Genomic DNA, 26,960 nt, shown 5'->3' on the forward strand with positions numbered 1-26,960 from the left:
GTTGTTTGTTGTTGTTGTTGCTGTTATTGTTGTTATTGCTGTTGTTGGATAGGACAGAGAGAAATTGAGAGAGGAGGGGAAGATGGGGAAAGACACCTGCAGACCTGCTTCACCACTTGTGAAGCAACCTCCCTGCAGGTGGAGAGCTGGGGGTTCAAACTGGGATACTTACGCCAGTCCTTGCGCTTTGCACCATGTGCACTTAAACCCGCTGTGCTACCACCCAGCCACCAATTTACTTACTTTTTTCTTTCTTTCTTTTTTTTTTTTTTTTTTTTTTTTGCTTCCAGGGTCATTGCTGGGGCTTGGTGACTGCACTATGAATCCACTGCTCCTGGACGCTATTTTTTCCCTTTTGTTGCCCTTGTTGTTTATTATTGTTGTTATTATTCTTGTTATTGCTATTGTTGCTGGATAGGACAGAGAGAAATTGAGAGAGGGGGAGAGAACGATAGATACCTGCAGATCTGCTTCTCTGCTTGTGAAGTGACCCCCCTGCAGGTGGGGAGCCAGGGCTGGAGCCAGGATCCTTATACTGCTCCTTGCACTTTGCACAATGTGCACTTAAACCTGCTGCACTACCGCCCAGCCCCTAATTTACTTATTTTTAATGACAAGAGAGACAGAGCACTGCTCAGCTCTGGCTTATGGTGGTGCTGGGGATTGAACCTGGGTCTTTGGAGCCTCAGGCATGAAAGACTTTTGCATAACCATTATGCTTTCTCCTCAGCCCACAACAACAAAAAAATTTTTAGTTTGCAATATGCTAAAAACCACTGGATTATACACTTAAAGTGACTTATTTTATGCTAAGTGATTCTCAGTGTTATTGCAATTAAAACAAAAAACACTTTATTCATACTCTAATGAAAAGAATCCTTAGGTGCTGGGCGGCAATACATCTGGTTAAGCATGCACATAACAATGCACAAGGACCCGGGGTTCAAGCCCCGGGTCCCCACCTACAGGGGGAGTCGCTTCACAGGTGGTGAAACAGTGCAGCAGGTGTCTCTGTTTCCCTCTTAATTCTCCTCAACTCCCCCCACACACACCAATTTCTCTCTGTATCTATCCAAAGTAAATAAAGATTTAAATAAAAAGAAGCATTACAGGGGGCTGGGAGGTGGCACTGGTTAAGCACACATGTCACTGTGTGCAAGGATTCAGGTTCCAGCCCCCACTCCCCACCTGCAGAGGGAAAGCTTCATGAGAGGTGAAGCAGGTATTGCAGATGTCTCTGTCTTTCTCCCTCTTTATCTCCCCCTCCTCTCTCAGCTTCTCTCTGCCCTATCAAAGAAAAAAGATGAGAGTCGGCGGTAGCACAGCGGGTTAAACGCACGTGGCGTAAAGCACAAGGACTGGCATAAGGATCCCAGTTCGAGCCCCCCGGCTCCTCACCTGCAGAGGAGTCGCTTCATAAGCGGTGAAGCAGGTCTGCAGGTGTCTCTCTTTCTCTCCCCCTCTCTGTCTTCCCCTCCTCTCTCCATTTTGTTTTATCTAACAGTGACGACACCAGTAATGACAATAATAACTACAACAATAAAACAAGGGCAACAAAAGGGAAAATAAATAAATAAATATTTCTTAAAAGCTTAAAAAAAAAAAAGGAAAAAAAGGAAAGCCACCGGGAGCATTGGGTTTGCAATACAGTTACTAAGCCCTAGCAATAGCCCTGGTAGGAAGAAAGAAAAGAAGAAAAAGAAGGAGCCTTACCATCATTATAGCAGTTCTGGATTAATCCTCCTTCTGTCTTTAGGAATTGGATAACATGTAAATTTAAATCAGTGTGAGGGATTGTTGTGGGATTTCTTTCTATGTGACTCTTCATACAATATGGTCATCAAGACTATGACCCTTTTTTTCCTGCCAGTCGGCATGTGCCTCAACAGTGGAAGAAAAGACAAAAAATGCTAAGCTAAAGCAGAAGAGACGGAAAATCAAAGCAGAACCAAAGCAGATGCATGAAGATTACTGTTTTCAGTGTGGAGATGGTGGTGAGCTGGTCATGTGCGACAAAAAAGACTGTCCCAAAGCATACCACCTCCTTTGCCTTAACCTGACACAGCCACCCTATGGTAAGCCAGCCAGAGCTTCAAGAGCCACTCTCTGACTTGCATCTTTACTAGCTCTACATAACTCGCAGTATTTTCCACTTCCCTAAATTGAGCCGTGGAATAGGAAACATTAAGTTGAATAAACAACGCTAGCAAACAAAAACTATGCTAGCGCAAGAGCTGACTTTTTTGTTGTTGTTGTCCTTTTTATAAATTTTAGGCACTTGTTGGCTAGCAAGAATAATAATAATAAATTTATTATTAGCCTAGGTGAGGAGATGGCTCCCACCATGTTGGGTTTTGGGCAGTAGCTCATTCCCATACTCAGTAGTATACCCAAGTCTGTGTTTTACAGGCATCTGGAATTGTATTCTATTGAAGAAGATGAGAACTTGAGTTTTTCTGGAGTAATCAAGACAGAACACTAATTTGGGCTCTTTTCTTTCTTCCCGCCCCTCACTAGGAAAGTGGGAATGCCCATGGCATCAGTGCAATGAGTGCAGCAGTGCAGCTGTCTCCTTCTGTGAGTTCTGTCCACGTTCATTTTGTAAAGATCATGACAAGGGGGCACTGGTTCCTTCAGCACTGGAAGGTCGGCTCTGCTGCTCTGAACATGACCCCACAGCTCCCGTGTCACCAGAGTACTGGAGCAAGATCAAATGTAAATTGGAGTCACAGGATCATGGAGAAGAAATGAAAGAATAAATGGGTGGTGATTTCCTTTTTTTTTTTTAATTGAAAAAAGGAAAAGAAAAAAGCAAATTAATAATGCATTAATTTAAAAAAGAGACTGCTGCAGTGCATACAGCCTTTGCCATCAGTACTGCCTTATTAAAGTGGAAATGGGCAACTACAGAGCATATAGGCAGAAGCCACTGTTTTGTTTTGTTTTGTTGGCTTAGGGGTTTTTTTCTGGTGGGTTGAATCCCCTTGGTCTTTTCTTGCCTTTTATTGTGCTTCAATGCCTTTGCAGCTAGAAGAAAAGATGGATTCACTTTTAAAGTAAGAACAGAGAGAGAGAAAAAAAAAAGGTTTTTTTAATGAGATAAATTTAAAGTCTAGAATGTGTTCCTTGAGTGTGAAAACATTGCCATCATTCCTTTATTTATTCTCATTTTTTTAAGATTTTGAGGTGTAGTTCAGATAGGTGTGTGTGTGTGTGTGTCTGTGTGTGTGTGTGTACATGCTCTAAGCAGGAATTGGAGAAAGCTCTCTAGAAAAGGATATGATGGTTGTTACCTCTTAACTGACCTGTAAGTAGGCTAACTTCTCTCTCCCTTCAAAATGTGTTTCATAGGTCTTAGAGAAAAATTCATTAGAAGTATTTAATCTGGCTTCTTAAAAAAACAGTCTATCAGAGGCTTTTTGCCTCTGTTCTTAAACTAAATGGACTTTAAGATAACTTTAAAAGTATAGAATGCAATTTTGTTTTGTTTTTTTTTTAAGAGAAATAGATGCACCCACTGAGCTTGAAATGTTTACCATGAATAATGGGTATTGTGATGAAGTGTGTTTATGTGGATATGAATGCATTCTTAGAATGGACATTGCTGTTGTCATGATACACTGATAAAGGCAGCTAACGGGGGAAGATGAAATTCACAGACCAAAAGTTGGGTCATATAAGCATGATTGTATATCCAATTTATTTAGACCCTAATCTGATGTAGAATTGTGGACATTTTATTTTCTGTGTCTGCTTCCCTCTCCTAATCAAATATTCCCTTTGTCATCCAATCGATCACTCAGTTGATCACTCAATCATGTTTCCTGGTTAAAAAAAAAAAAAAAGCAAAAAACTCCACAAATGAATTTGAACAGTACTTGAATAGATCTTTTTGACTTAGTTCTTAGGTTTTGTTTTGTTTTGTTTGGATAGGGGTGACTAAAGGGATCTGGGCATCCCTAAATTATATACAAACAATTTATGTTTAAGTATTATTCAGTACTTAGAATTACCCACATTGAGGTAGAAGCACTCCTACAGAGTACATCACACACACACACACACACACACACACACACACACACACACACACACACACACACACACACACACACACACACCCCAAGAAAGCACTTAAAGTTCCCAAGAGTGTCAGTGTTAGGGGGGGAAATGGTTGACTCCATTTCTGTGATGGCTGAACCCCACAGATGCAAGTGTACCAAGATGTCTTTCCACAAAACTCACTTGCTTAGGAATATATATATAGATAGATAGATATATTCCAGTGTTCCTTCTATGAAATTATCAGTAATCTCAGACATTGTTATAACACTGTACTAAGTAGAAGTCTAGGGTTAGTGTGAATGAACATTAACTTCTCTGTGAATCTTGACTGCTTAAAAATACTGTTACCTGATAGCATTTATTTTCCCTCAAAAAGTTCATAGTAACCTTATGAAAGTAGGAAGGGTAGATACTCTACCACATTTCTTCACTAGTGTCTTGTGTTGTCCTCTTTCTTATCAATTAATCGTTTTTCTCTAGAAAAAAAGGTATTTGTGCCTTTTTGTATGTAAATGTGCAATTATATTGAATTTTCTCTTATAAAAAAAACAAAAAACACTACAATTCTTTTACTTAAGCTCCTAAACTGCCATTTGCCTGATTCCAGCAATTAATTCTTAGGAATCTTATTGGGCCTCCAGTACTTTTATTGATTCGATATTGTCCCAGAATAAAGAACAAAATGGAACTTGCTATACATGTTAGCAAATAGAATTACTGTGTGTAACGTGAATCACAGCTGACCAAAACACTAAGTGTCGCTCTTGAGCAATTATATACTTTGATGTCCTTTTGAAAAATAATTTAAGAAAGTCTAGGTTTTATCATACTAAAACTTTATTTTATATATGTATAAGATAAATGTTTGCTTTTTTAAACTTACTAACATGAAGGATTTCCTTTTAATATTCAAAATTCAACTCTTGAAACAATATCCAGTATAAAATCTTATCTCTCTACTTAGTTTCAAACTTAGTGCTATTTAATATCTGATACTTTTCTATGGTAAGCCAGGGTATATCCTATATAATGCAATTACCTTAGGTTTAAGTATTTTTATGCTGTTTTTTCATTTGTCACATTTTGTTTGTATATCTATAACAGTTCTGAGATTTTTTTTGGGGGGGAGGTGGGGTTGACAGGACAGGGTTGTAAGGGAAATGACTAATAGGATTGTCCTGCCTTTTCAGAAATCAGGATAGAAAACAAAATAGCTAACCATAGTTCTGGAGTCTTTACCCATGATGTTCTTTACTAGTCTAAAAAGTGATGCTGGGGAGACAGATAGCATAGTAGCTATCCAAAAGGCTTTCAAGTTGAGTTTCTGAGGTCCCAGGTTTAGTCCCCAGCACTACCATAAGCCAGAACTGAGTAGTACTCTGGTCTCTATAAAGTAATCAAAAAAATACTTTTTAAAAAAGTGATTTTAGTCACACCAACACCATGGAGCTCTCTCCTCACTTCCATGGAGTACTGTTGACCTATGTTAAGTATTTTAAGTTTCAGCTTACAGAAACAGAAAAAGGGGTAAATTGTTTTTATGTGTGCATAGTATACATAAACCATTTTTGCCTGTGCTTCACCAATGAAAACAGTCCAAAAGACATATTGCTCAAGTCACAGTCTAAATAGAACATCATGGAATGATGGTACTATTTTTCTTAACTTTTAATTCTTTAATTCCTTGGATAAGTGGAATGTAAGAGTTTTTGATAATCAGCATCTAAAGCTTCAAACCTTGGAGGAGTAACAACTAAAGATGAACTCCTGGGAGATCTTCCAATCTCTGTGCAGTGCAGGGAGAGACTGGGCCACGACTGGCAGGAAATCAAGAGAGCTGTCAGTAGCTGGCTGGAGGAAGGTGGGAGGAGATGGCCCTTTATTCTGAGAAGACAGCAGCAGCTGGAGAAAGAATTCACTTCTTTAATATCTAATCAGGGCTCCAGTTAGGTATAAAGTACATTTTATTTTTACTTTGAACAAGTCCCCACTCTGAATTTTACAAAATGATTTGGCCTGGGCTGTAGAATTAACCAGCTTTTAGAATCATGAAACTTAGAAATTTCTTAATGTGTTCAAGTTAGGAACATATGGAAACACATGCACACACACACACACACACACACACAGAGAGAGAACTAAAATACATATATTGAATTAGGGAAGGCTGCTCCCAGCACCTTTCTACCAGCCTTCCATATAATATTTGGAAATAGGACTATATGTAGTGTTGTGAAACTCTTCAGATAATCACACAAAGAACTCTTAGCTGTGGCAGGCTGTTGGACAGCTTTCTTTCCAGGTTCCTCAAGTAGGGTGTCCTTTTGAGTAGTCTGTTGTCCACATACCCACTGGACGCAAACCTGTGTTGTGAGAAGGGTTCAAGCCTGAATCTGTAGTTTGGAAACAGATATACAAAATATAGTCTCTACACTTTACAAGATACATTGCTTATCTCTTGTTTCATTTTTAAATACAAAGTTCTTCCATAGCATTCATCTTAAAACCAAGGTGCTGCCAATATCCCATCAGGATAGGAAGACGAGTTATCATGGAGTCCTTACAGCTTGGGACATTTAACATTTGCTGTTCTTCTACGTGAAGTACAGTGATAATTGAGCAGTGCAAATTAGATTTGAATCCCTTCTTGCACGAATGATGAGTCTGTCTACACCTCAAGTTGCCTGAGTTGCTGCAGACATGACACGATCTTTTGGCCTAGGGCTCCCTAGAACTGATAGCCAGTTATTTGCAAACAAAACAAAACAAAAAAAAATAGAACTCACTTCCGTTTTCAGATAGCTGAGGGAATCGATACAATTAGACAGCTTTGCCATGAGTTAGATACTGAAAAGTTGGAAATCTGTATATACTGAAATCTACCAACTTTCATCTAGGGTAGGGTACAGGGAGAAAAGAGGGGCTATGATAGGGTGAGGGAGGGAAATGGTAATGTTTACCACAGGTACTAAATAGTCACTTTAACATTTGAGACCTCTGCCTCATTGAATTCAGGTTTTTTAAGTACTTGAAACTACAGATTCTCCTTATTTCACATTAATTTTAAAGTTAGAAAGTAGAAAGCATTGTTGCATATACTGTTATGAAAATGAATAACTTAGCCTCTAATCCTCTTTAACGTGGGTAAAAGGTGGGAGAGGGTATCTACTGTTCAGAGTGGAGAGGTATCTCAGACTTTATGTACACATCTGAGGAAGAAAATTATGCATGAAGTACCAGCAGCATTTTTATGAATATTTCTTATGTATTTCCTTTATTTTGTCAACTCTATCCTGAAGCACTTCTTTCCTTTCAATCTATGCTTGTATGGGGCAAAATAAAACAAAAGATTTGCACTTAAACAGTACACACCTGAAATGCTGTGTGTAATCTCTGTATTTAAAAAAAAAAAATTTCCGTTCCTTTTTCATCAGCCCATTGATTGTGTAAGTGACAAGTTCAGGTGTTTGTGGCACATATTTATAAAGGGAGAGAGGAAGAAGACAATGACCTTTCAAAAAGTTTTGAGGGAGGGGGTTGCTTGTCTCTCATTTTTAAATGCGATGTTCTTCCTTAGCATTCACCTTAAAACCAAGGTGCTGCACAGCAGGCCTTTAATAATGTTAATAATCTCTGTTATTCCATATTTGCTCCCAAACCACTTGGGGGGGGGGGAGGTAATGCTTTATAAGACAGTTGTTGTCACAAGTTACCTGTTCTTTAGAAGCCTCTAAAAGTCACTTAGGGCCGGCGAAATAGCTCACTTGGATAATGTGCTGCCTTGCTGTGTGCACAAACCAGGTTCAAGCCTGGCCTCCACTGCACTTACTCTCTTCCTCTAGCTCAGAACCCACTAACATGTAAGGGGGAGAAACGAATAGTTGCCAAAGTCATTTATTAAGTCTTTAGGTTTTTTGTTTGTTTTAGTTGCAGTTCCAGGGCTTCACACATGTGTGATTTCACTGTTTCCAGGCTGACTTTTTCAGTCTTTTTATTTCAGTAGAAAGGGGTGGGGGGAGAAGAGATATCAGAGCACTGGCCCACTATCTGTGGAGCTTCTCTTGGTGCTCCCATGTAGTACCGGGGCTCAGGGCCTCGTGCGACCCAAGAGCTATCTCCTGGCCCCAGTCCTTGGTTTTCTTATGTGACATTACCTATTAGTTGCCAAGAAAGTACGCTTTGGTTACACTTCCTTCCCTGCCGCCGCAGACTTCTGGTATGTGCGACGGGGTCTCAGCCTCTATCAGATTACCAAGATAAGGTAATCAGAAGGTATTTTGATGTCAGTTTAGAAGTGGGCTGGATAAAAAGTTTTTATTTTGTTGTCCTTAATGTTCTTTATCTCATTTGTGCTGTCACATACCCTACATCAAGAAATGAAAATCATATTATCACTGATATCCAAGATGCTAAACGATTAATTACAACTAGCAAATAATACATTTTTTATATACAAGGGTGTGTATATAAAAAAATTGGAATTGATGTAAAAATTCATTTGTATCTACTTGTGATATTGCACAACAGACAGATACCTACAGATTCTGTTTTCATTTTCCTTGCAATCTTTATAATAATGACCTTTGTAGATTGGTTATTTCTGTACTTTGTTTATCTGTAATAAACTTTGTAGATCCTGTGAAATGTTATTTTGCCTAAATCACTTGAGTTTTTAATAACAAAGCATCAATATTCGCTAAAGTCAGTCTCTTTTTTGAGTTTCTATGACTTGACTAGAAGCTCTTGACACTAAGGGATTAGTGTTAATTTTCCCTGGGGGTGTTCCACTAGGGCATTACTGTATAACGACTTGATGTTGCCACATAGACTTCAAGATATATGATATTTGGGGGGGAGGGGGGTGGCTGGTTGGCCTTTGTTTATTGCATAGTGTGAAACGTGTAAAGCTCGGTTAACCTGTGTATATATATATAGCTTACTGTTGACTAGTTATATAGAGTATTTAGGATTGCTTGTAATATTTAAGCTTCTTACTACTGTGTGTGTTGGTAGGAACATAAAATTTTTGTACATTATATTTACTGAGTTACCTTTTTATTTCACAAATACTTTAGAATTCAACTGCATTTTGTTTTGTTTTTGCTTCTGTGAAGATTGATTTGGAGAGGTTTTTAATGACATTCCACTGATTTCAGATTTTGCTTGAGATTGACTTCAATAAATGTCCTGTATGTTCCACATAAAATATGACAATTTTGCCTGTAATTTCTTGCAACATTTCACTGGGCAAGAGGCCATTATGGGAGGGAGGGGTCCTGCCACACAGCTGACTGACCCAGTGTGCCCACACTCAGCCAGTGAGTCCTGCTGTGCAGCTAAATCCCGCGTGAGAGCTAAGTCTAATCTCCTTCAAAATGTTAATGCGCTAAGAACATGTTCTTGCTCTGGCATGATGTGAGCGTCATACTGAGGTGCCAGCTGGCTGGGATATTTATTCAAAACTTTTCCTCCCACTGGATAAAAAGACCTAGTGTGACCTGCTGCTCGGCTGGACATCAGAAGTGAACTCGTCCCTGAACGTACCAGCGGACAGCACAGTTTGCTTGGTTATTCCTTTTGTCAGGTGATGCCGGCAGGATAGTGAAAAAGCTGCCACTCCTGTCCCTGTCCCTCCGTTTTCCTGGCTTGCTGACCTGGTTGGGGCCCCAAGGGTTATTCTCGCCCTTCCGCATTGTAGTTCCCCAGGAGCCCGCCAGCGGGCGCTGAGAGCCACGTGAATCCGGCCTCGGGTTGGGGGGAAAAGGGGGCGGCCCTGAGTCCGGGGCTGCCACGTCAGTGCGGCCTCGGCCCGGGCGGAGCGGCGGATGGGGACGGCGGCTGCCTTCGGGGCCGAGCTGGGCTTGCGGGTCGGTCTGCTCGCGGCCTTTCTGTGAGCATTTTGCGCGCGGGCGGGCGGGCTGCAGACCCAGGCGGGGCCGGGCGGCGGGGCCGGGAGCTGCACCCGCAGCAGGTGGGGCCCGGCGGGAAGCAGCCCGCGTGCTCTGCGCTGTTTTGTTTCCCCTTTAGGGTCACGGAGCTCCTCCCTCCCTTCCAGCGGGTCATTCAGCCGGAGGAGATGTGGCTTTACCGGAATCCGTATGTGGAGGCAGAGTATTTCCCTACCAAGTCGATGTTTGTGCGTGGAGAACTAGCCTTTTTCTCACCCTTCATCCCTGTTCCTGATTAATGCTAGAAAGTGACCCAACTGGCCCCAAAATGAGCTTTTTTAAAAGAACTTTCTCACCTTATTTTATGTGATTTTTGTTTTTTTCATTTTCTGATGTCTAAGAACCACACTTAAGGGAGTAAAATCTCGATCTGTTTTGGCATAAAATTAAAAAAAAAAAAAAAAAAACTGCTCAGAGGGGACCAGGTGGTGGCCCACACCTTGAACACACACCTCACCATGCTCAAGGATCCGGGTTCAAGCCCCCGATCCCCACCTGCAGGGGGAAGCATCACAAGGGAGTGAAGCAAGTGCTGCGGCTGTGTCTACCTTTCCTTCCCCTCTCAATTTTTCTGTTCTATTAAAAAATAATAATAATAATACCTGTTCTGTAAACTCTTCCTTCCAGTAGTTCTAGGTGAGTAACACCTAGACTGTGTTACTCACTGGTGAGGCAACCTCCTTCTCAGCTGACCCGCAGACATTGAAATGGTTCCTTATATTTACAGGGAGGGGAGCAGGATTGATAGCGAGTTCTCTCACTCCCTTCTTCCCTTCATGAGCTGCTTTAATAACTTACAGAAAGTTTTGTGGTTATTTTTATTATTCGTTTTCACCATCTAAAATGTTCTGGTTTAGGTCATTGCATTTGTCTCTCCACTGTCTCTGATCCTTCTGGCTAAATATCTCAAGAAAGCAGACACAACAGACAGCAAGCAAGCCTTCCTGGGTAAGAGCTAACCTCTTCTTGCTGATGTCTCTTCTTAGTGCTAGAATGAGAAGTGAAGACTGATAAGGCCTGTCACTAAAGTGGCCTCCGTGTGTGGAGACCACTGAGTTCTGTGTCCTTAAAATATTAACGGTGTCTTCCCTATAGCTCACCTGTAAAGCAGAAACAGTGCTGGTGAAAAACTGCTTACCTCCTACATGTGTCTGCCTCCACTGGTCTATTTAAACCTCAGAAGTGTCGCCAGCCTAGTGCCTAAGTTCCCCATGTACTACCACAAAGTGTTCATTCGAGGACCATAATCGTCTTATATGCAGTTCTTTGGAGCCTGACTGCTCGGAAAGACGACAGCTGTTTTCTTCAGTGAGACAACTACCATGCACTCCTCCTAACAAAACCACTAACAGTCCTTTCTCCGCTTTGCAGCTGCCAGCCTTACCCTAACCCTGAATGGTGTCTTTACCAACACGATAAAATTGATAGTGGGGAGGTAAGTGAGATGAAGTTAGCATCAGCCGTTACCTCTTCAGGAAGGATGAGGAATGGTGCTGTGTATACATGATTCTCCTTAACCATATCGTCTTCTTTATTCTCAGTTTTTTCTCATTTACCACTTGCTCCTGTCCCTACTGAGGCTGACTCTTGTGCTTTTTTCTTTCTTTCTTTTTCTTTTTCTTTCCTTTTTTGCTTCCAGGGTTATCACTGGGGCTGCTCTGTGCTTGCACTATGAATCTGCAGCTCCTGGGAGCCATTTTTTTCCATTTTGTTGTTGTTATTGTTGCTATTGCTGCAGTTGTTGGATAGGACAGAGAGAAATCAAGAGAGGAGGGGAAGACAGAGGAAAGGAAAGAAAGACACCTGCAGACCTGCTTCAATAATAGTGAAGTGACACCCCCCCCCCCCGCAGGTAGGGACCCTGGGGCTCAAACTGGGATCCTTGCACTTCGCACTATGTGTGCTTAACCCACTGTGCTACTGCCTGGCCCCCTCTTGTGCTCCTTTCTGCGGAGTGGCATCTCCCACTGGCAACCACAGCAGAGTCAGTGTGCTTTAGAGCACCCCCACTGAAACTGCAGTGTGACTTGCTTTTTGCCCTAAAGAGTAATCATGTGCTGGAGAACTTGGGTTTTTTTGTTTGTTTGTTTTTTTACCAGAGCACTGCTAAGCTCTGGCTTATGGTGGTGCCAGGGATCAAACCTGGGACCTCAGAACCTCAGATATTTGCAGTGCTGGATGAGAGCACACACTTTACTACTCATGGGGGCCCGGGTTCAAACTCTGTCCCCACATATGGGGGAGGCTACATAAGCAGTGAAGCAGTGCTACAGGAATCTCTCTCTCTCCATTTGTGTTAGAAAAAAAACAAGTTGAGGGGGAGTCTGGCAGTAGCGCAGCAGGTTAAGCGCAGGTGGCACAAAGCACAAGGACTGGCATAAGGATCCCGGTTCGAGCCCCCGGCTCCCCACCTGCAGGGGAGTTGCTTCAGAGGTGGTGAAGCAGGTCTGCAGGTGTCTGTCCTTCTCTCCCCCTCTCTGTCTTCCCATCCTCTCTCCATTTCTCTCTGTCCTATCTAACAATGACTACAACAATAAAACAAGGGCAACAAAAGGAAATAAATATTGAAAAAAAAGTTGGGGGGTGGGTAGCCACCAGGAGTGGTGGATTCGCAGTGCAGGCACTGAACCCTAGTGGTAACCCTGGTGGCAAAAAAAAAGGTTGTTGGCATAATCATTCCCCTACCTAAGAACTTTTTATTCATAGTCTAAACGGTGACATTATTGACAGGATTATTGATGTCTGACACAACAAAGAAATAGTTGTTTTAAATAAAAAAATTGTAGCATTATTGGATAGAGAAAAACTGAGATGATAGGGGAGCTAGGGAGAGAGACACCTGTAGCCCTGCTTCACCACTCAGAAAGCTTCCCTTCTGCAAGTGGGCATTGGGGACTCAAACCTGGGTCCTTGTGCACCGTAATATGTGCACTTAACCAGGTGCACCATCACCAGCCCCTCAAAGAAATACTTTCTGGGGGGCCAGGTGGTGGCACACCTGGTTGAGCGTACATGTTACGGTGCGCAAGGACCCAGGTTCGAGTCCCTGGTCCCCACCTGCTGGGGGAAAGCGTCACAAGTGGTGAAGCAATGCTGCAGGTGTCTGTCTCTCTCCCTCTCTGTCATCCCCTTCCCTCTCAATTTCTGACTGTCTCTACCCGGCAGATAAAGATTAAAAAAGAAAAAAGAAATACTTTCTGAATTTGTAAATGATTTGTGTTCAGACCATGCTTTGCTTTCCAGGCCACGACCAGATTTCTTCTACCGCTGCTTCCCAGATGGTCTATTCCACTCTGACTTTGCGTGCACAGGAGAGAAGAATGTGGTGAATGAGGGTCGCAAGAGCTTTCCTAGTGGACATTCTTCCTGTATGAAAACCATATGGATTTTACCTATTTTTGATGATTGAATCTGACCTAGGAGTTTATGAGGATGATATCCCACTACCCTTATTCTTATACCTAAAACTGGACAACCCTCCCACCCCCAGGATAGCCTTAAGATTTCACTAGCCTGAACCTCTAGTCTGACGGTAAATATTTGAAGACAGAGAAGTCTGACAATTATTTTTGTATCGTTTGTCTGGAACCTGCAATTTTAGAAAAAAAAAAAATTTTACACTTTTGAGTTGATACTACCAAATGGGGTGGTGGTGTCAATTAAAATTTTTTTTTATATTATCTTATTTACTGGGTAGAGACAGCCAGAAATCGAGAGGGAAGGGGGTGATAGGGAGATGGACAGAGAGACATCTGCAACACTGCTTCACCCCTCGCAGAGCCTTCCCCCTGCAGGTGGGGACTGGGAACTCGAACCTGGTTCCTTGTGCATCGTAACACATGTGCTCAACCAGGGTGCCACCACTTGGCCCTAGTGTTGTCATTTTTATGATTCCCATTTAAATGTAGGGAAATGAAGGCACTGAGAAATCACATAAACTGTCAAAATTCATTATCAATAGTATTGAAAAACTACTCCCAGGTTAACATGATTAACATTGGGACATACGGTGAAGTCCTCCGTTCTGTGTCCTCCCCCTTCATAATCAATAACCTTTACTAGGCTTATACCCTCTGGGCCTGTTTGGAAAGGAGTGAGGTAGCTCCTCCCTTTGAGGAGAACCAAACTTAAAAGTTTTTCTCTTTTCTAGTTGCATTTGCTGGTCTGGCCTTTGCTTCCTTCTACCTGGCAGGGAAGTTACACTGCTTCACGCCACGAGGCCGGGGGAAATCTTGGAGGTTCTGTGCCTTCCTGTCGCCTCTACTTTTTGCAGCTGTAATTGCACTGTCCCGCACCTGTGACTATAAGCATCACTGGCAAGGTGAGAGAATCACATCGTGGAAGCTTCCTTGTGTCATCTTTTATCCCTAGCACTTGACACAAAGGAATTGGACACTAAGTATATGTTGAATGAATCCCAGTGAGCATGGGATGATGTGGGTTCTTGCTGTATTACGAGTATGAATGTATAGCTATACGGAAGATGAGAAAATACAGTTACTGTTTAAAAAGATTACCAAAGAGGAATATCCTTAGTTTTCCATTACATAGTCCCCCTTATCCGCAAGGCATGCTTTTTATTTTTTATTTATTTATTTTTTTAATATTTATTTATTTATTCCCTTTTGTTGCCCTTGTTGTTTTATTGTTGTAGTTATTATTGTTGTTGTTGTTGTTGGATAGGACAGAGAGAAATGGAGAGAGGAGGGGAAGACAGGAGGAGAGAAAGATAGACACCTGCAGACCTGCTTCACTGCCTGTGAAGCAACTCCCCTGCAGGTGGGGAGCCGGGGTTCGAACCAGGATCCTTATGCCTGTCCTTGTGCTTTGCGCCACCTGCGCTTAACCCACTGTGCTACAGCCTGACTCCCCAAGGCATACTTTTTAAAAAAACTTTTTGCCTCCAGGGTTATCGCTGGGGCTTGGTGCCTGCACTACGAATCCACTGCTCCTGGAGGCCATTTTTTCCCCCCATTTTGTTGCCCTTGTTGTTGTCATTATTGTTATTGTTGCCATTGATGTTGTTGGATAGGACAGAGAGAAATCCAAGAGAGGAGGGGAAGACAGAGGGGGAGAGAAAGATAGACATCTGCAGACCTGCTTCACCGCTTGTGAAGCAACCCCCCTGCAAGTGGGGAGCCAGGGGCTCAAACCAAGATCCTTACGCCCGGTCCTTGCGCTTCACGCCATGTGCACTTAACCCACTGCCCTACCCTACTGCCGGACCAAAGGTATAAGAACCAGTAAGTGCTTGCAACTGCAGATAGTACCAAACCCTAAATATGCTGTTTTTTTTTTTTATATGTGTGTGTGTAATAGGTGCACAAAGAGATCAGTCACTAGTAAAATAGAACAATTATAATGATATACTGCAGTGAAAGCTGTGTGCCTGTGGTCTCTGTCTCAAAAATACCTTATTGTACAGAGTATTTTTAGACCATAGTTGACTGATCTCAGGTAACTAAAACCATAGAAAGCAAAATCAGGATAAGAAGGGAATGCTAAAGTATAACTAATTTAGAATAAACTACTAGAAAATTCTAGCTAGAAAGCCTCAAATAGATTAGTGTCTTAAAATCAAGGTCAATATCAATAAGGTTTTTTTATTCTGAAATGAAAGTAAAAATCTTAAATTACAATTAAGCCAAAAGAATTTTAAGTTGAGTGATAGAGTAAAACCTACAAATTATATAACAAATTATATATAGGAAACCCAGTGTTGTTGTTTTTAAGTTTATATTATTGTCCAGAGGTCCTTGAGCGCTCTTTAAAAAGCTGTCTCTTTTTTCTTTTTCTTTTTTTTTCTTCTTTCTCTCCTTTTTCTTTCTTTTTTTATTTTTAACAAAGAAGCAACTCCTAAAGAAATCATTACTTCCTCTGGAACTCTCTAAATAGTAGAGATGTGTTTTGAATTGGTGTTTAATGAACAAACTGATAATGACAGTCCTCTATGGTAAGAGCCTAAAGAAACCATAAACTTGAAACAGAGGTTTTATAGCCCAAGCAAGTAACCTGTCAGTTAAGTTCTTTAACCTTTGTAGTATCTAACATGACTGAAGTGTCAAGTATGAGAATCTCTTCTCTTTTCAGATGTACTGGTCGGGTCCATGATTGGCCTGACACTGGCCTATGCCTGCTACAGGCAGTATTACCCTCCGCTCACAGATGCAGAATGCCATAAACCATTTCAGGACAGACTTGTACTTCCAGTGACACAGAAGAAGTTTGGTGATCCTTATGCTTTTGATATTTAGAAACGGGAACTCTCAACAGAGAATAGTTAAATCAGCCAATGGTGGACTATGCTTAAATGGGGGGGGGGGGGGTTCTGACTTTTGTGCTGCTTAAAAGAGGTTACAAGGGAAAACATCTGCACTGCATTTTGCCTCTATATGGTTATCCAGTTTTGCTATGTGGGTTTACTGTGAGGTCAAAGTTCCTGTCCATAGCTCTCTGCCACATATTCTTGTAAAAAGATAATGCAATCAATAGTCTTAACAACAGCTGAAGAATCTGAGCTATCAGACTGGTGTACCAAGATACCATGCTGTACCTTGCATTTGTGTCTTTTAATGTAAATGCCATTTTTAAAATGATCTTGTCACAAAGATGCCTTTACATAAGCTCTGCTTTATTCTAGTACCTAGAATTAACTATCAAAACTTTTATATTTATTAACTTCCATTTCCCAGAGCTCAAAACTGAAGGCATGATCAATTAAATCATTTGGGTTGTATATCTTCTCCAGTGACAACAATTCTTTCTGTCCAGCCTTACACAGGAAAGTGTCCAATTCTGCCTCATTTGTTAGTATCTTGTCCAAGTTCAACCAGATGTTGCTGCTTGTCCTGAATACTGTGAATGTAAATGACTTGTTTAATCAAGTAAATACAATGACAAGAAAAAAGAAAAAAAAAAGTCAGGAGTGTGGTTTCAGTCGTAACCAGCGGTGAGTATTTCTATCTCACCTGTACTTAACTATGTTCATGGGCTTCCTCTCCATTCGTTGGTGATTGGTGATCTGCCCAAATGCATCAACAATGTTAACCGGCTACAGTGGGCAAGAAGAATTAGATCATCGTTATCTCTGGAAGAAATGAATCCTTTTCTGTTCTTTCTTCTAAGGAATAGTGACAAAGCATCAGAATCAGTGCCATGTGACCCACAGCTACTTTACTTCTTATCAGGACTATACTTTAAATACAGCCTCATCATGATGTACATCCTCCGGGACCTATTTTCATTGTCCTTTCCCTTCAGTAAATGTGAAATTCGAATAAAATGCCAAATATGCTTTTATTTTATACAATGCCATCTGAGAACTGGAAAGTCTCCAAACACTGAATTCTCATCTAAGTTGAGTAACAAGTGATTCATCTTGGAATTGTAGCCCTCTTAATCCTATGGTTTTGTCAATCATTATTAAATCAATCAGTAAAAAATAAGTGATTCAACTATTTGTAGTAAGAGTTACTATACGTAAGGACATAAGTACAAGGACAGTCATGATCTTTACCTTTTAATTGCCATGCTTTCAATTCTGAGCTACATCTGCCTATCACAATGAAAATACTTGTCAAGGGAAAAGAACATAAATCTTAGTTCTTTTTAAAAATATGTATTTATTAGGAGTTGGGCGGTAGTGCAGCAGGTTAAGTGCGCGTGGCACAAAGCGCAAGGGCCGGCGGAAGGATCCCGGTTCGAGCCCCCGGCTCCCCACCTGCAGGGGAGTCCCTTCACAGGCGGTGAAGCAGGTCTGCAGGTGTCTATCTTTCTCTCCCCCTCTTTGTCTTCCCTTCCTCTCTCCATTTCTCTCTGTCCTATCTAACACTGACGACGACATCAACAGCAACTACAATAAAAAAAACAAGGGCGACAGGGAAAATAAATATTAAAAAACCTTTTTTTAAAAAAAATATTTATTTTATTTGGATAAGCCAGATTTGAAGGGGAAAGGGGAGATGAAAAGACTGACCAGCAGTACAGCCAGCCCTGCTTCACCACTTAGGAAGCTTTCCCCCTGCAAGTGTAGACCAAGGGGCTTGAATTCAGGTCCTTGTGCACTGTAACATGCACTCAATATGGTGCACCCTGCCCGGCCCTCTGTAAATCTTAGTTCTTTGCCCCCAGATTGTATTACAGTGTTTATTCCATTTTGCTACCAGGGTTATCACTGGGGCTCAGTATCTGCATGACTTTACCATGTCTAGTGGCCGTTTCCCCATTTTTGTAGTGGGTGAGAGAGGAGGAGATACAGCTGCAGCACTGCTTCATCATTCATAAAGTCCCCCCCTCCCAGGTCAAGACGGGGGCTTGAACCTGGATTCTCATACATGGCAACGTGCTCTACTGGGCATGCCACCACCCAGTCTCTCACTGTTATTCTTAAAATGTATTTTTTTATGAAAGAAACACCATGGTACCACTCTGTTTGAGCACTATGAGGTGTCATGACATGAGCCTGGGATCTACCTCCTAGCTCCTGCAGACTGCTACCCACTACTACCTCAGCACCTTTTTTTTTTTTTTCCTAGCTTACTTTGGTAAGGCGGAGGGAAAAAGAAAATGGTTACTGTGGTTTTATAGATGCATAAATGTCAGATGAAATCAGAAGTAGGCAACTGGTCGATAAGGTTTTATTTACTAAAGTTTTAAATACAATCACGTAAAAAAACATTTCAAAAAGTGCAAAATATTAGGAAGCTAATCAGTGCTCTGAACTCTTCATGCACACAATCTCTTGCTGAGCTAAGCAGTACCAGTCTGCAGCCAGGAATATATATAAAATGATGCTCTGACAGAGTTGAAAAATAGGCTTGGTCAAGAAATTGCACATGATACAAGTGGAGCGGTGCAAGTGATATACTCAGTCAAGGATTTCAATCAAACTTATTTATCAGCCCGTGTAACACACAACCATGATAATGCCACAGGTGGATCGGCAAGACAAAGCTCTTTGATAATTGCCTGCCTCTCACCACTAGGAAAGAAATGGTCCTTCGTACAAATGTGGTTTATCGGGTGGGGTGGGGGTAGACAGCATAATGGTTATACAAACACGATCATGCATGAGGCTCTGAAGTCCTTGGTTCAATCCCCCACACCACCATAAACTACAGCTGAGCAGTGTTCTGGTTTAAAAAAAAAAAAAAAAAGTGGTTTCTCCAGTGTTATGCTATTCATCTTTGGTTTCAAGGACTCACTCTAGATTGTCCTTTGGTTTATTCTTGTATAGTACCTATTCTGACATAAAGAATAAATTTTAGCTGGACAAAATATTCCCCTTGAATATACTTAATGCAACTTCATTCTTAGTAACTCTTACTTCAAACTCAAGAGTTTAATAAAGTATCCCATATATCTGGAACTTCTTAGACTATCCAAGATGAACAAGAAAAGGCCAGCCTCCGATCTATACTCCAACTTAACTCTGCCATCTCTTAGGGTGACAGTAATTAACCTTCCCATTCCTTCACAAAGGGACAAAAGACCACTGCTCTCTAAGGAATGGCTGAAGTAAGTGTGAAATGCAAGCACTTTGAATACCATGATACATTTTAAAAAACGAAAAATAAACACAGTCTGCCTGCCTGTGCTACTCTTATCAACAAAGGTCAGTGGTCGTCTGAGAGGAGTGTAAAGGACTGACTCCCAGTCAGAGAACTCTGACCAACGAGAGAGAGAGAAAATACCGACAGCTGAGTAGATGCCTAGCAGGGGGGAAAAACGTCTATATCCACTTTCTTCAAGGTACATCTCACTTTTCTTGTTTTGTTACTGTAATAGCTGTTCCTTGGACCTGTTAGGTATAGGTCCTTCAGAAAAGAATAATGTTCCCCTTAGCCAAACCTACCTGGTCAACCAATAATCTCTGTACTATGTGCCTTTTAAGTAAGCACTGTGGGGGAGGGGTGCCTAAGAGAGCAATGGTGTAGGCAGCCAGTTGAACACACACATTACTGCACGAGGACCTGAGTTCAAGCCCCGCCTACAGGAGGGACACTTCACAAGTGGTGAGGCAGTGCTGCAGGTGTTACTCCTTCTCTACTACCCTCTCCCCTCTCAATTTCTTTCTGACTAATCAAATAAAATAGAAAAAGAAAAAAAAAAGGCTGCTAGCAGTGATGGACTCATCATGCAGGCACTGAGTCCCAGGAATAACCCTGGTAGCAATGAAAAAGGAAAAGAAAAAGAAAGAGACAAGGATGTTTACAAAATGTTTTTAAAGAGGGCACAGGTTACCACCTTCATCTGGATGTACCTAAGCAATCGGTCAAGATTGTGTGGCTACAGTTTTGTCAGTTTTTATAACTTCACCCTTAAGAACAGAAGCTACTACCAAATAACTAAGTAAGACATCATGTAGTCTCCCAAACTGAAGTATATTTAAAAGGGCAGGTCTACGATCTATATCTCTGGGTTACAGGGGTGTATCTAATGTGAACTAGACTGCCAACTTTTGACTCTTCGAGCATCATACACCAATTAAAAAATAGTAACAGTGAGCAGCATCAGTGATTCCTAGCAGTAACTCAGCTACAGCGACAGTCAACAACCATCTCTGTGACATTTCAGTCTTTCTTCATACAGTACTTGGAGGGAAGAAAAGATGGCTTACCAACTCTGACTGCTTAAAAGTCTTTCATACCCACCTAGATTTGGCTCTCAAATGAAGAGAACATGAGTGAGCGCTAAGTACACTGCAGAATGCCTTCTGAAACTCAAGAATCTGTTTCTGAACTAGAACACTGTTTAAAGCAGTCATTTCTACCAATGTAAAACAAATTCAAGACAGACCTTTATACCAGTAAAGGGTGGTACTATCATCAAAGAGAAAGATGCAAACCATCCACAGCTATAAAGGCTGGCAAGGATTCCTGTGGGCTTTTTTTAAGTGGTAGAAATAGGGCCCTCCCTCTGCTTTTCCACTCACTTCCAAAGGAAGAGCATCTTCCAAAGACCCCAGTGGTGAGTAAGTGGCAGACAACATGCAGGAAATGATGCAGCTGAGGTGAGCAAGACTGCAGCAACAAACAGGTGGGTTTTCTGGGGAAGATCCCTCAATGTCCGTCTAAGGGAGAGAGTAGAGAAGAGGTCAGCATGCAGTCACAACAGGAAGGCAACCAAGGAGAATGCCAAAGTCAAGTATATGGATTTCTAAGTATACATCTAAAAGGCCAACTAATTTAAATCTCAGGATCAACTTTTTTTTTTTTTTTTGCTTTGCCACCAGGGTTATCACTGGGCTTGCGTGCCTACACAAGAAATCCACTGCTTCCATGAGCATCTTTTTCTTCTGCTTTCTCTCTCAGTAGAGACAGAAACAGAAATATTCACATCACTGCTCCACATCATTAAGCTTCCCCCACCATCACGCCTGAAAGAGCTGTTTTGTTTTTTTTTTAATCTTTTTTTTTTTTTTTACTATTTATTTATTCCCTTTTGTTGCCCTTGTTTTATTGTTGTAGTTTTTGTTGTTATCATTGTTGGATAGGACAGAGAGAAATGGGGAGAGGTGGGGGAGGACAGAGAGGGGAGAGAAAGATAGACACCTGCAGACCTGCTTCACCGCCTGTGAAGCGACTCCCCTGCAGGTGGGGAGCCAGAGGCTCAAACCAGGATCCTTATTCCGGTCCTTGCGCTCTGTGCCACCTGCACTCAATCCGCTGCACTACCAAACGACTCCCAAGAGCTGTTTTTAATTAGATCTATAACTGATAAAGTTTAGAATGATTAGAATTGGATTTAGATCCTAAAAGGATGAACATCACTGGACCAAACCTCCCTCTCTCTCTCTCCCCCTCTCCCTCTAAGATTTTGTTTATTTATTCATCAAGATAGGAGGGGAGAGAGAGAGAAAAGACCAGACATCACTCTGGTACATGTGCTACCAGGGATTGAACTTAGGACCTCACACTTGAGAATTTAATGTTTTATCCACTGCACCACCTCCCGGGCCATAACACTAACCTTTCTCTAAGTTACTGAGGTTTTTCTTTGGTGCATTTTAACCAGTCTTTCTGATATAAACAGTAACCTAGATCTTGGTGAAAGGTTATAGAAATGTGTATGAAGAACTATAGGCTCGCTCCATAGTTCTCGTCAGTAGGGAGGAATTATACTGTAAACAGAATACTTTGAAACTTACATTATTCAGTCAGAGATGATTCTGGCGGTTCATTTTTACTGTAAAGGTTGATCAAGGAAGATACCCTGGGTCTGGTAGATTTCTTTGAGGACTAACAGTACTGTATCTTCAGACTCCCTAGAAAGGGGGGGGAGAGAAGGATGTGAAAAGAAGGAATTGAGATAAACTCAAAAAATGTAATAGCAAAACAAATAACAATGGTTTGGTAAAATAACTTTTAAAAATGTATTTATTCTGAGAGGAAGAAGAAAGCCAGAGCACTGCTTAGCTCTGCCACAAGGGGGTGCTGGAGACCATATTGAGTGTTTTTGCGTGGGGCTCTGTGCATTAAAGCTGGTGCTGTAACAGACTGTGCTATCTCTCCAACCCCTGAAAAGTAAGGCTTTAAAACCTATTATTATTTATTAATGAGAGAAGGAAAACTAAAGCATCACCTCAGTGCATGTAGTTCCAGGGATGTAACTGACTCAGGCCTTCCATATTCAAGTCCTATACATTGCTACTGCCCATCTCCCCAGGTACAAAAAGATAATTTTCTGGGATGGGGAGACAGCATAATGGTTATGCAAAAGTCTTTCATGCCTGAGACTCCAAGGTCCCAGGTTCAATCCCCAGCAACACCAGATGCCAGAGCTGAGCAGTGCTCAGGTCTTTCTGTATCTCTCCCAATAAAATAAACATTTAAAGTAACTTTCTTTTCTTTTTTATTTATTTTTTTAAAACTATCGTTATTTATTGGATAGAGACAGCCAGAAATTGAGAGGGAAGAGGGAGACAGAGAGAGAGACAGAGAGACACCTGCAGCCTTGCTTCACCACTTGTGAAGCTTTCCCCCTGCAGGTGGGGGCCGGGGGCTCAAACCCAGGTCCTTGTGCACTATAACCTGTGCGCTCAACCAGGTGCGCCACCACCCGACCCCTTAAAGTAACTTTCTAACAGACTACATTGTGGGGTAGGGGAGATAGCATAGTAATTATGCAAAGAGACCCTCACACCTGAAGCTTCAAAGTCCCAGGTTCCATCTCCCATTACCATCTATCTGGTAATGATAGAAAACAAAACAAACAAAACCCTAGTAGTATGCCAAGAATTGTCCTTTTTCCACAGAGCTTATATTCAGAGTAAGTTGGTCACCTTAAATATATCCATGCTCTTTGCATGTTTAAAAATAATCATATGGAGACCAGATGGTGACGCACACAGTCCAGTGTGCAGGCCCCTAGTCCCCACCTGCAGGGGGAAAGCTTCAAGTGGTAAAGCAGAGCTGCAGGTGTCTCTGTCTCTCTCCCTGTCCAACTCCTCCTCTCCTCCCAATTTCTCTCTCTATCCAATAATAAAATACAATTAAAAATTTTAAAAAGTAATAATAATAATATGGTACATTCTTACAACAGACTGCTGTTCATGGACAAATGAAAGAAGCCACACAGAATGAGACTATAAGGCCAGAGGAGATAGCCTAGCATTAGAACCTCCCTAGAATGCCCGACGCCCCAGGTTCAACCCCTGGCACCACCATATGCCACAGCTAAGCAATAATCTCATCTCTGTCTCACATAAAAATACAAATCTTTAAGTTATAGGTGGTTTGGGGCCGAGCGGTGGCACACCTGGTTGAGCGCACGTGTTACAGTGCATAAGGATACAGGTTTGAGTCCCCAGTCCCCACCTGCAGAGAAAGGGAAAGCTTCACAAGTGTCTCTGTCTCTCTCCCTGTCTCCCCTTTGCTTCTCAGTTTCTGGCTGTCTCTAGCCTCTAATAAACAAAGATAATACTTTTTTTTTAAAGTTGTAGGTGACAACAAGGGCAAAAAAAGGGGAAAAAGAAAAAAAAAGTTATAGGTGGCTTAATTCCATATACATAAGTCACGCAAGCTAATCAACAGTGACAAGCAGATCTTATGGTTCTTTGGAAATTGATAACAGTGGGGAGAAGAAAAGAGAAAGAAAGGAGGAATTACAATGAGGCACAAAAAAACTTTTGGGAGTGATAGATATGTTCACTAATTTGTGGCAATCACTTCACAGATGTGCAGGTGACAAAAGCCACCAAGTTTGTATACTTTAAAAATGTGCAATCAGAGGGGCCGGGTGGAGGTGCACCTGGTTGAGCGCACATGTTACAATGCACAGGGACCCAGGTTTGAGCCTCCAGTTCCCACCTGTTGGGGGAAAGCTTTGCAAGCAGTAAAGAAGCAGAGCTGCAGGTGCCTCTCTGTCTCTCTCCCTCTCTATCTTCCCCCTTCCCTTTTGATTTCTGGCTGTCTCTACCTAATAAACAAAGATTAAAAATATAACTGAAAAACATGCAATCTATAATCAACAATGTCTCAAGTAATGTCTCTTAAAGGGAGCTAGCAGAGGTGGTTTAGCAGTCTAGTGCATGCAAGCATGTGTGAAATTCTGTGTTCCACCCCCCTTTACTGCCATCACCATGCAAAAGGACCCGGATTCCTCACACAGGGAGAGAGCTTCAGAATCAGTGAAGTAGTACTGCAGGTGTTTTTCTATCTTCCCCTTTCCTCTCAATTTCTCTCCTATCAAATTAAAAAATTAATTTTTTTTTTTGCCTCCAGGGTTATCACTGGGGCTCAATGCCTGCACTATGAATCCACTGCTCCTGGAGTCTACTTTTTCCCTTTTGTTACCCTGGTTGTTTATAGTTGTTGTTGCTGTCATTGCTGTTGGATAGGACAGAGAGAAATGGAGAGAGGTAGGGAAGACAGAGAGGGGGCGAGAAAGACACCTGCAGATGTGCTTCACCACTTGTGAAGCAACCTGCCTGCAGGTGGAGAGCCAGAGGTTCGAACCCGAATCCTTACGCTGGTCCTTGCGCTTTGCACCATGTGCCCTTAATCCGCTGCACTATAGCCCAACTCCCAATAGATCTGTTCCTATTGCACCAAAGTAAAAGAGACTCTGGTGTGGGCTGGGGAGGGGGGAGGGTTCAGGTCCTGGAAAAGGATGACAGAAGACCTAGTGTGGGTTGTACTGTTATGTGGAAAACCGAGAAATGTTATGCATGTACAAACAATTGTATTTATTGTTGACAGTAAAATATTAACCCCCAATAAAGATAAATAATTTTAAAAAATAGATTTGTTCCAGTTCACTTATATGTATCTGTCCTGTCCTACCAAGGACCAAAGGACACACTCTTTTCTTTTAAGAGACAGACAGGCTGAAAGAGAGAGTGAAAGAAACCATAGCATCAGTGCAGTAGGGTCTGGGCGCAAACCTGGGTCACACACATGGCAGAACGAGCTATTCTGCCAGCCCCAGAAGGACACACTTTCGTGATACATACGCTAATATATATATATATTAATGGGAGAGATAGGAAGAGAGGGAGAACACCAGACATTACTATGATATATACGCTAATATATATTAATGGGAGAGATAGGAAGAGAGAGAGAACACCAGACATTACTGTGGTGCATGTGCTGCTGGGGACTGAATTTAGAACCTCAAGCTTGAAAGTCCAAAGCCTTATCCACTGTACTACCTCATGGACCACAACACACTTTTAATATTAAACTGAGTGTGTTTGCTGACATCATTAGTCCATGCCAACTGCAAAGTCAAAGAAAGTGTTTAAACCAGGGTTTTTAAATGACATGACAGTTACTTTAAAACTATGCAGTAATAAATCATTCTAATCCCAAATGTATACCTGCTGTTCCTCCTTTTTTCTACATCTATTAAATATCTGTGAAACAATCTGGCCACAGGCTGGGAAGATAAGTCACCTGGTAGGACACCTTCCACCCTCCCTGCTATGGACACAACCCAGGTTTAAGCCCCTGGAACAACCTATGGAAGTACTATGGTACTGGAGAGTGGAGGAGGCTTCCATACTATGACGTCTGTGTGTGTGTGTGTGTGTGTGTGTGTGTGTGTGTGTCTTTATGAAAAAGTCAGCGCAAGACCACAGTGACCTCTATCACCACCACACAAACACACACACACACACACACACAAATATCAATAAAAGACTCCCAGAAACAAAAACAAACAACACTTACCAATAGCACAGATGGCTTTGTAAAGCAAATAAATATTCATTGAAACTTTCAATGGGCTTCTCCTGTAGCACATAGTCAATGCGCTGACCCCCGTTCAGCATCCCCACATTGATGGAGGGGATTTCTTCTTTGACTGCCACAGAGATCTCTTCTGTGTTACCATCTAGATAGAGAGGAACCATAATATGAACTGAAAAGCATCTAGCCCTCCATTGACTTGTTACATCCCCTCAAAGTCCAAGTTTCTCACAGTATGAGTTACTCTTCTGTTTGAAAAGTTCTCCCCCATTTTTCTCCTCTCTTAAAAAAATATAATTACACACACACACACACACACACACACACACACACACACACACACACACACATAATTTCTTAGTGAGAGTGAACCAGGGCATCACTCTAACACATGCAGTACCAAGGATCAAAACTCAAGGTCTCATGCCTATAAGTCTTGTGCTCTTAAATAATATTCCAACCCTCCGACTTCCCCCTCACCCCCCTCACCCCAAAAAAGCATACTATAGCCCAGGAGATAATACAGTGGATAAAGCACTGGACTCTTAGCCATGAGGTCCTGAGTTCAATCCCCAGTGATGCTCTCTTCTTTCACTCCTTCTCTCTCATATGTAAATAAATCTTTCTTAAAATATGCTTTTTGGGAGCCAGGCAGTGTAAGCACACATGGCAGAAAGTGCATGGACCCGCATCAGGATCCCGGTTCGAGCCCCCGGCTCCTCACTTGTAGGGGAGTCATTTAACAGGCAGTGAA

At 41.8% G+C, this 26,960-nt stretch overlaps 3 protein-coding genes across 11 annotated transcripts in view; 2 read left to right on the top strand and 1 right to left on the bottom strand.

Moving 5' to 3' along the window:
- The window catches only part of NSD3 (nuclear receptor binding SET domain protein 3), a 122,844-nt gene extending 119,454 nt beyond the window's left edge, over positions 1 to 3,390 (top strand). For all 3 annotated transcript variants that reach the window (XM_007516706.3, XM_007516708.3, XM_016185388.2), the window contains 2 exons: positions 1,871 to 2,075; positions 2,518 to 3,390. In XM_007516706.3, the coding sequence (XP_007516768.1) occupies positions 1,871 to 2,075; positions 2,518 to 2,759 (447 nt within the window). In that variant the 3' untranslated portion in view covers positions 2,760 to 3,390. The remainder of the gene's footprint in view (positions 1 to 1,870; positions 2,076 to 2,517) is intronic.
- Positions 3,391 to 9,814: 6,424 nt separating this feature from the next.
- Positions 9,815 to 17,467, top strand: PLPP5 (phospholipid phosphatase 5). 2 transcript variants are annotated; one of them, XM_007516705.3, is made up of 7 exons: positions 9,818 to 9,955; positions 10,093 to 10,201; positions 10,871 to 10,961; positions 11,385 to 11,448; positions 13,257 to 13,381; positions 14,164 to 14,334; positions 16,104 to 17,467. In XM_007516705.3, the coding sequence occupies exons 1-7, from the start codon at positions 9,891 to 9,893 to the stop codon at positions 16,265 to 16,267; spliced, it is 789 nt and encodes a 262-aa protein (XP_007516767.2). In that variant the 5' UTR covers positions 9,818 to 9,890; the 3' UTR covers positions 16,268 to 17,467. The 2 variants fall into 2 exon arrangements, with proteins under 2 accessions (XP_060038525.1, XP_007516767.2); XM_060182542.1 differs by lacking the exon at positions 16,104 to 17,467 and having other exon boundaries at positions 9,815 to 9,955; positions 14,148 to 14,314.
- Positions 16,624 to 26,960, bottom strand: part of DDHD2 (DDHD domain containing 2) — a 93,985-nt gene continuing 83,648 nt past the window's right edge. For 5 of the 6 annotated variants that reach the window (XM_060182512.1, XM_060182518.1, XM_060182499.1 and 2 more), the window contains 3 exons: positions 26,189 to 26,351; positions 22,162 to 22,278; positions 18,633 to 21,084 (listed from right to left, as the gene is read on the bottom strand). In XM_060182512.1, coding sequence (XP_060038495.1) covers positions 22,197 to 22,278; positions 26,189 to 26,351 — 245 coding nt within the window. In that variant the 3' untranslated portion in view covers positions 18,633 to 21,084; positions 22,162 to 22,196. Of the gene's footprint in view, positions 16,869 to 18,632; positions 21,085 to 22,161; positions 22,279 to 26,188; positions 26,352 to 26,960 lie in introns of those variants that run through there. The other variant, XM_060182513.1, reaches the window with a different exon arrangement.

This window comes from Erinaceus europaeus, chromosome 2 (genome assembly GCF_950295315.1).
Source record: "Erinaceus europaeus chromosome 2, mEriEur2.1, whole genome shotgun sequence".
Classification (NCBI taxonomy): Eukaryota; Metazoa; Chordata; class Mammalia; order Eulipotyphla; family Erinaceidae; genus Erinaceus; species Erinaceus europaeus.